Source organism: Bombina bombina, chromosome 4 (genome assembly GCF_027579735.1).
Source record: "Bombina bombina isolate aBomBom1 chromosome 4, aBomBom1.pri, whole genome shotgun sequence".
Classification (NCBI taxonomy): domain Eukaryota; kingdom Metazoa; phylum Chordata; class Amphibia; order Anura; family Bombinatoridae; genus Bombina; species Bombina bombina.
Genome location: NC_069502.1, coordinates 974,890,641 through 974,899,940, shown reverse-complemented (window position 1 = coordinate 974,899,940; position 9,300 = coordinate 974,890,641). Strand labels below are relative to the sequence as shown.

Sequence of the window (9,300 nt, the reverse complement as noted above, 5' to 3'; positions counted from 1 at the left end):
GCAGTCCCTTATTCTAGCAGGAAAAGTGTGCATTAAAGGACCACCCACTTGCTCCTTTGTTTCGTACAAAGCTACATTAGCAACTCAGTCCTAACAAAAACAGGCAATTAGATGGATGCTGCTCTTGTACACAAGATTGATCAGTACACAGCATGAAAGGATTCTAATCAATAGATACTCATTCAGTACACAACACATATTGTGGATCATAGATATGGGCTCCAGCAAAATCATTGTTTAAGTGAGAGCAAATATTGAAAGCAGATATGAATGTTTTTTCCCCCAAGATGGATGCACTACACTTAATTTATGATCTAAACCTTAAAAAAAAAAACACACACACTATCAGCTACAGCATATACATTGTACACAAAAAAATAAACAAAACTAATACTGTATAAGCTACAGCATATACATTGTACACAAAGAAATAAAATAAAAAATACACACTGTATAAGCTACAGCATATACATTGTACACAAAAAAACATGCTGAGCCTATCTAGATAAACTATATGGTGTTTTGTATAAAATATAAATACCATTGTAATCAGGACTAATTTATGCTGAGGCTATTACCTTCATATAGATTACACAAGTGTGTAGAATGGCCAAGCATTCAGGAGTAGAACTACTTATATTAAGGCTGAAATATATCTCAACATGACCATTTGTGATGTATTTTGATCTTATGCCAGCTATAATGCGTGAATACAGCTGATGACACTAAATGGCACTTAAAACCAAAGTACTTTTTTTCTCCCCAATTTCTATACTTTATGGTTTAATGCAATCTATGATCAAATACAAACTAAATGCTTCAACACCTACTTAAGTGGCTACTTTCCTAATCAGTCAGTCAAAGACAAGACCTAGTGTTTACTGATTGCACTAATCAAAATCACTTTCAGATACAGTTAATTGACAAGTTTACCAACTACAAGAAAAAGTCAGAAATCAGATGCTGTGTGAATGATATCTGGTTTATGCAAACCAGAGTGCTGACAGAGTACTTGACTTCTTCAAGCTATCAGCATAGAGCCAATCATTCATCAGCTGAAAATTGGTACATCAATGTCAAATCAAGGAAATAGCAGAAACACCCACAAAAGACACTCAAAAAGTGCCCAATCTGATTGACCGCACTGCCCTTCTCCACAGTAATGTTACTTTGTGCAGCTATTAGGCAGGGTTTCCATAAATATACAAAATTCATTTTTATGAGCTTTACATTCATGGATCAGCTTTTCTTTAATCTAGTTTCAATGCTATATACTTACCAAAGGCAAACTCTGTCTACTGTCTTACTAAAGTATGCTGTTCTATCAGCTTACATAAGAAGAGCTAGATTACATTTCTCCCAATGTGCTTATTATGATTTTTTTTTTTACCTCGCTCTGAGCTCTACAGGTGTATTTGCCTTATTTAGCCTAGTACTGCCATAAGTAAAGAGGTATACTAAGGCAGTTGTAATTAAAAAGGAAAAAAAAAAAATGAAGACACCTCTACCTCCACTGTTATGCACTGCTCACAAGCCCACCTCCAAACATTAACACATATGCTTACCAAATTACAACAGTATTGAGTCCAGTCAGACTGCCAGACAATCTAGACCAGAGGTCAGCAACCTTGGGCTCCCAGATGTTTGGAACTACATTACCCATGATGTTTAGACAGCCTAAAGAGTGTCTCAGCATCATGGGATCAAACATCTAGGGGTCTAAGGTTGCTGACCCCTGATCTAGAGCCCACAGCTATAATTCAATAGAGTGCACAAAGTGATAGGTGCTAGAGGCAGCTGTGCCTTGGGTTTACAAAACACTGCAAAGGGAATATTTAGACAGGTAAGAGTCTATGTTTATAAGTACTTGCCTGTCAACCGTTTAAAGAGCCAATTTTATCGCAGAAGCTAACGGACTCAAAGCACCAAAATGCACACAAGGCAGGATGTGCATGACAGCTGTTTCTGTGATGCTGATGTTGGTTCAGGTTTCTATGGGTTAAGGGGGGGGAGGGGGGGAGAGATAGGCACTGACACCCAGAGGATGCTGGTATTCAGAAATATAACTAGAAAATTGTGTCATCCTTTATGGAACCAGTGATAATAAATGGAGGGACTTTATTTTTGCAGCCCAAATAAAATCTTCCAAACTCTTATAACTAAAATGTTAGATCAGGAGTTCCAATTTCACACCAGAAGCCTAGAATGGTTGTACCAGATATGTTGCAGTCAATAGAATCCATCAGCTACTAGGATTAACATTGTCAAAATCACATTTATTGAGAAATGGCCATAATTGGATAAGGACTAAAGTAATACGCTGTAAAAGTACCAGTCCTCACCTTACCAGAGATGAAATTGCTACCTTTGCTAAAACACATTCAGTGTTAGTCACATGGAAGTGCACAAACCAGAGAATTAGCAAAACATTAGCGTCTACTTATAATAACTATTAATCAAAGAAAAAATTCTCAAATTACATTTTAAGACAAGTTTTCCTTATTTTCCAATTTCTTAACAATTACCCAATACAAACACCAATAGCAGAAAACTAACCCTAAATTAATGACAAGTGGAAGCAAATACAGGTTCTAGCTTAGCAAGATTTTTGTTCAGTAGTACAAATATATAAAAGCAACAAACTTATAGAAATGTTGATGAGCAGGAGAGATATGGAGGATTTCACCTCTCTCAAATTGAACCAAATGTGTCCTATTGAATTATATTTAAACGTTCATAATTTTAGTCCTTTGTGGTCCCATACTGGAGAGTGGTTGATAAAGTAGACACTACCAATATTTATCATTTTCTGTTTCTACAAATAGTGTTTTGTCTTTTGTAAGTTTATGAAATTAACCCCTTAATGACAAGTGACGTACCAGGTACGTCCTGCAAAAACTTGCAGTTAGTGACAATGGACGTACCTGGTACGTCACTTGTCTAAGAGAGTGCTGGAAGCGATCGCAATCGCTTCCAGCAGCTCTCAGGGTATTGCAGTGATGCCTCGATATTGAGGCATCCTGCAATACCCTTAGAAAGCATCCGATGCAGAGAGAGCCACTCTGTGGCCCTCTCTGCACCGGTAGCGATGCGGCCGGTTCGTTGGTGGGTGGGAGCGCAACTGGGAGGCGGGTGGGCGGCCCATCGCTACCCGGCATCCGGCTCCTGTTAGTGCAATGTGCACGCCGGGTGCCGGGAGCGTGCGGGGGCGCGCGCGCGCGGGTGCGCGCGCACGCCCGCGATCACCTACCCACACTGACACCAATGAGTGGGAAGAGGGGGGGAAATATATATATATGAGGATCTGGGAGGGGGAGGGGGTTGGGGTATTGTGGGGGGCTGCTACACTACAGAAAAAAATAAATTAGTAATAAAAAATAATTAAAAACACTTTTTTGGGGGGCAAATTGGGTACTGGCAGACAGCTGCCAGTACCCAAGATGGCGGCAATTAGGTAGGGGAGAGGGTTAGATTGCTGGGGGGGGGGATCATGGAGGTTGGGGCTAAGGCAGGAGTCCATCACAGCTAAAACATTTTATTTTTTTTTATTAAAAAAAAATAAAAACTCCTTTTATTTAGTACTGGCAGACTTTCTGCCAGTACTTAAGATGGCGGGGACAATTGTGGGGTGGGGGAGGGAAGAGAACTGTTTGGGAGGGATCAGGGGGTGGGATGTGTCAGGTGGGAGGCTGATCTCTACCCTAAAGCTAAAATTAACCCTGCAAGCTCCCTACAAGCTACCTAATTTAACCCCTTAACTGCTGGGCATAATTTACGTGTGGTGCGCAGCAGCATTTAGCGGCCTTCTACTTACCAAAAAGCAACCACAAAGCCATATAAGTCTGCTATTTCTGAACAAAGGGGATCCCAAAGAAGCATTTACAACCATTTGTGCCTTAATTGCAGAAGCTGTTTGTAAATAATTTCAGTGGGAAACCTAAAGTTTGTGACAAAATTTGTGAAAAAGTGAACTTTTTTTTTATTTGATGACATTTGGCGGTGAAATGGTGGCATGAAATATACCAAAATGGGCCTAGATCAATACTTTGGGTTGTCTTCTAAAAAAAAATATATACATGTCAAGGGATATTCAGGTATTCCTGACAGATATCAGGGTTCCAATGTAACTAGCGCTAATTTTGAAAAAAAGTTGTTTGGAAATAGCAAAGTGCTACTTGTATTTATGGCCCTATAACTTGCAAAAAAAGTAAAGAACATGTGAACATTGGGTATTTCTAAACTCAGGACAAAATTTAGAAACTATTTAGCATAGGTGTTTTTTGGTGATTGTAGATGTGTAACAGATTTTGGGGGTCAAAGTTAGAAAAAGTGTGTTTTTTTTCAATTTTTTCCTCATATTTTATATTTTTTTTTATAGGAAATTATAAGATATGATGAAAATAATGGTATCCTTAGAAAGTCCATTTAATGGCGAGAAAAACGGTATATAATATGTATGGGTACAGTAAATGAGTAAGAGGAAAATTACAGCTAAACACAAACACTGCAGAAATGTAAAAATAGCCATTGTCATTAAGGGTAAGAAAATTGAAAAATGGTCCGGTCATTAAGGGGTTAAGATAAAAAAAAAAACCAAACAAGTATACTACAAATCAACTTACTTGAGAGATTTGGAATCTGGGCTTGTTGTCTTCCAGATGCTCTGTATCCTGATGAATGGTTGTAAGAGCCAGGTGGTGGAGCATTGCTATAATGTCCTCCTCTCTGAGGTCCCCTGTTTTGTGGCATAACATGGCTGAACAAAGATAAACAAAAAATACACTTCAGGAGGGATGGAAATTGATTTTTCACAAGTCTAAAGGGAACACCAAGCTCTTCAATTCCCTTTAGAAAATGTAACCAAGTATAGAATTTGTGATATCAGGAACTAACTTAAGGAGCATAAGTTGCAGTGTGGGACTCAGGAAGTTTTACTAAGGAAGTTACACTGGAGCAATTGTAAGATAAGTGAAAAACAGTTGTTTGAATGTGGTGAGACTGGCTAAGGCTGCAGCTTAAAAGGGACATGAAACCAATTTTTGTTCAGATAGAGTACACCATTGTAAGCAACTTCCCAATAAACTTCTATGATCAATTTTGATTAATTCTCATTGAAAGAGCAGCAATGCACTACTAAAAGAAAGCGGGAGCCAATGAGAAGCACATATGTGCAGCAGCCAATTAGCTCCCAGTTATGCATTTTAAAATTGGCAATAGATTTTTTTTTAAAGCAAATTTCTTTGAATTTGACACCCCCTGTATCATGTGACAGCCATTAGCCAGTCACAGACTCATATGTATACACTACTCTTGCACATGCTCTCTAGGAGCTGCAGTCTCCGATTTTCTCAACTTTGTAAACATGGATATCCTATAAAATGTATCAGAAATGTGCTATTCTAAAATAAGCAAATTTGCAGATACTTTAAAAAGGACAGTAAAGTCAAAATAAAAACAAATTATGCTTACCTGATCATTTCATTTCCATCGATGGGAGGAGAGTCCACTGCTTCATTCATTACTTGTGGGAATCAAGAACCTGGCCGCCAGAAGGAGGCAAAGACACCCCAGCCAAAGGCTTAAATACCTCCCCCACTGCCCTCATCCCCCAGTCATTCTGCCAAGGGAACAAGGAACAGTAGGAGATATCAGGGTATAAATGGTGCCAGAAGAATAAAATTAAATTTAGGTCCACCCACCGGAGAAACGGGCGGGTGCAGTGGACTCTCCTCCTATCAATGGAAATGAATTTATCAGGTAAGCATAATTTATGTTTTCAATCTAAATGGGAGGAGGGAGAGTTCACAGCTTAATTCATTACTTGTGGGAACAAATACCCAAGCTCTAGAGAGGGCTAAAGGAGGCAGACCCTATACTGAGAGTACCACAGCCTGTAGAACATTTCTCCCAAAAGATGCTTCCGCCAGATCAAAAACTTCAAATTTATAAAACTTTGCAAAAGTATGTAAGGAAGACCAAGTGGCCGCCTTACAAATCTGCTCCATAGAGGCCTCATTCTTAAAGGCCCAAGAAGAGGCCACAACTCTAGTCGAGTGAGCCGTAATCATCTGAGGCTTGTGTTCCCCGTCTCATATGCCAGACGGATCATACTCCTCAACCAAAATGATAGAGAATGATAGAGGCCCTTTGCCCCCTACGCTTCCCTGAATACACAACAAATAAAGGACAAAGTCCGTCAAAACTCTTTTGTCGCCTGAAGATAAAACTTCAACGCCCAAATTATGAAGTAACCTCTCCTTTGAAAAAGGGTTAGGACACAGAAGGAACCACTATTTCCCAATTGATGTTATGACTCGACACTACCTTGGGAAAGAATCCCAATCCATTGCGAAGAACAGCTTTATCGGCATGAAAAAGCAAGTAGGGAGGCTCACATTGCAAAGCCGCCAGCTCCCAGACTCTGCATGTCGATGCAATAGCCAGTAGTAACAGGACTTTCCATGAAAGAACCTTAATGTCAAGAGCATGCATAGGCTCAAACGGAGCCCTCTGCAAATCCTTAAAGGGACACTCAATCAAAATTAAATTTTTATTATTCAGATAGAGCATGCAATTTTAAACAACTTTCCAATTTACTTCCATTAACAAAATGTGTCTTTATATTTAAACTTTTTGAGTCACCAGCTCCTACTGAGCATGTGCAAGAATAAGTGTGTATGCATTTGTGAATGGCTGACACATGGTATAGGGGGAGTGGAAAAAAACAATTTAAAATAGTCAGAAAAAAAACAAAAAACATCTACTACTACTGAAGTTCAGACTAAGTGCTATTGCATTGTCTTGTTATCTTGTATTTGTTGATTATGCAAATCTATTGTGTTGACTGGTCCTTTAAGAACCAAGTTTAAGCTCCAAGGAGGAGCCGGATTCCTGAAGACAGGTCTGATCCTAACCAAAGCCTGAACATAGGACTGAATATCAGGAAGCTCTGCAAGCTTCCTATGCAACAGAACGGATAATCTGTCCTGTGCCCTTTTGGCTTCCCAAACAGCTCCCCATCCTGATACTCGCATCCGTGGTGACAATCTCACAGAATGGTCTCAGAAAGGATGTCCCCTGAAACAACTGCCCTGGTCGGGTCCACCAAGATAGGGATTCCCTTACCGGACTGATTAGAAATATCTGTTGGGATAGATCGCCGTTCCATTGTCTCAACATGCACAGCAGAAGAGGTCTGAGATGAAACCTGGAGAATGGAATGACATCTATGTTGGATACCATGAGCCCGATCACCTCCATACACCTGGCCACAGATGTCCTGGAATATGTCTGGAGAGCTAGACAGTTTGACGCTTGCAACGTCTCTGATCTGTCAAAAATATCTTCATGACTGAAGAATCTATTACCGTACCCAGAAATTCCACCCTGTTGCTGGGGACCAATTAACTCTTTCCTTTGTTTACCTTCCACCCATGGGACCGAAGAAAAGCAGCTCTCGAGTGATCCTCCGCAAGACTGTAGGATGGAGCCTGAACCAGGATATCTTCCAGATAAGGAGCCAGTGCAATTCTTCTGGCTCTCGCTACTGCGAGAAGAGCTCCCAGAACCTTTGTGAAGACTCTTGGGGCAGTCGCCTGACCAAACGGAAAGGCAACAATGTGAAAGTGCTGGTCCAGGAAGGCAAACCTTAGAAACCTGAAGTGATCCTTGTGGATTGGAACATGAGTAAGCGTCCTTCAGGTCTATAGTTATGAATTGCCCTTCTTGAACCAGGGGCAAAAATCGACCTGATCATCTCCATCTTGAACGATGGGACTGACAAAAAGGTGTTTAGGGCCTATAGGTCCATCTAAAAAGGGGGGGGGGGGGGGGGGGGGAGTCCACATATACCCAAGCTCTAGAGGACACTGAATGAAAACCAGGAGGGCAAAAGGCGGACCCTAATCTGAGGGCACCAAAGTCTGCAAAACCTTCCTTCCAAACAGCTTCCGCAGAAGCAAAAACGACAAATTTGTAAAACTTTGTAAAAGTGGGTAAGGAGGACCAGGTAGCCGCCTTACAAATTTTAACCACTAGAGGGCATTAGTTCACATGTTTCATATAGATAACATTGAGCTAATGCACGTAAAGTGACCTAGGACTGAGCACCGATTGGCTAAACTGCATGTCTGTCAAAAAAACTGAAATAAGGGGGCAGTCAGCAGAAGCTTAGATACAAGATAATTACAGAGGTAAAAAAGTATATTAATATAACTGTGTTGGTTGTGTAAAACTGGGGAATGGGTAATAAAGGGATTATCTTTCTTTTTAAACAACAAAAATTCTGGTGTTGACTGTCCCTTTAAGGAACTTGCTGATAACCCTTTCTCCAATCCATCTTGGAGAAAATCCTAGGAATCCCAACTTTACTCCATGAGTAACTCTTGGATTCACACCAATAAAGATATTTACACCATATCTTATGATAGATTTTTCTAGTGACAGGCTTTCTAGCCTATATCAAAGTATTGATGACCGAATCAGAGAATCCTCGCTTTGATAAAATCAAGCGTTCAATCTCCACGCAGTCAGCTGCAGAGAAATTAGATTTGGATGTTGGGAAGGACCTTGAATGAGAAGGTCCTGTCTCAATGGAAGTTTCCACGGTGGCAGAGAGGACATGTCCACTAGATCCGCATACCAAATCCTGCGTGGCCACGCAGGCGGTATTAGGATCACTGAAGCTCTCTCCTGTTAGATTCAAGCCAGGAGAGGAAACGGCGGAAACACATAAGCTAGGCTGAACAACAAAGGCACTGCCAAGGCATCCATCAGTTCGGCCTGAGGACCCCTTGACCGGGATCCATATCTTGGAAGCTTGGCATTCTGTCGAGATGCCATCAAATCCAATTCCGGTCTGCCCCATCTGAGAATCAATGAGGCAAATACCTCCGGGTGAAGTTCCCACTCCCCCGGATGAAAAGTCTGCAGACTTAGAAAATCTGCTACCCAGTTCTCTACTCCTGGGATGTAGATTGCTGACAGATGACAAGAGTGGGCCTGCGCCCAACTAATTATCTTGGATACCTCTATCATCACTCCTTGTTCCCCCCTGATGATTGATAAATGCCACAGTCGTGATGTTGTCTGACTGGAATCTGATGAATTTGGCCGAAGCCAACTGAGGCCACGCCTGAAGCGTATTGAATATTGCTCTCAGTTCCAGAATATTGATTGGAAGTATAGACTCCACTTGAGTCCAAACACCCTGAGCCTTCAGGGAGTTCCAAACTGCCCCCAAGCCCAGAAGGCTGGCATCTGTTGTCACTATCACCCATGAGGGTCTGCAGAAACAAGTCC

The 9,300-nt window shown here is 41.0% G+C and overlaps 1 protein-coding gene across 1 annotated transcript in view; it reads right to left on the bottom strand.

Moving 5' to 3' along the window:
- XRN2 (5'-3' exoribonuclease 2) overlaps nucleotides 1-9,300 on the bottom strand; it is a 211,765-nt gene that overhangs the window by 16,216 nt on the left and 186,249 nt on the right. The window contains exon 28 of the mRNA XM_053712013.1: nucleotides 4,623-4,756. Within this exon, the coding sequence (XP_053567988.1) occupies nucleotides 4,623-4,756 (134 nt within the window). The remainder of the gene's footprint in view (nucleotides 1-4,622; nucleotides 4,757-9,300) is intronic.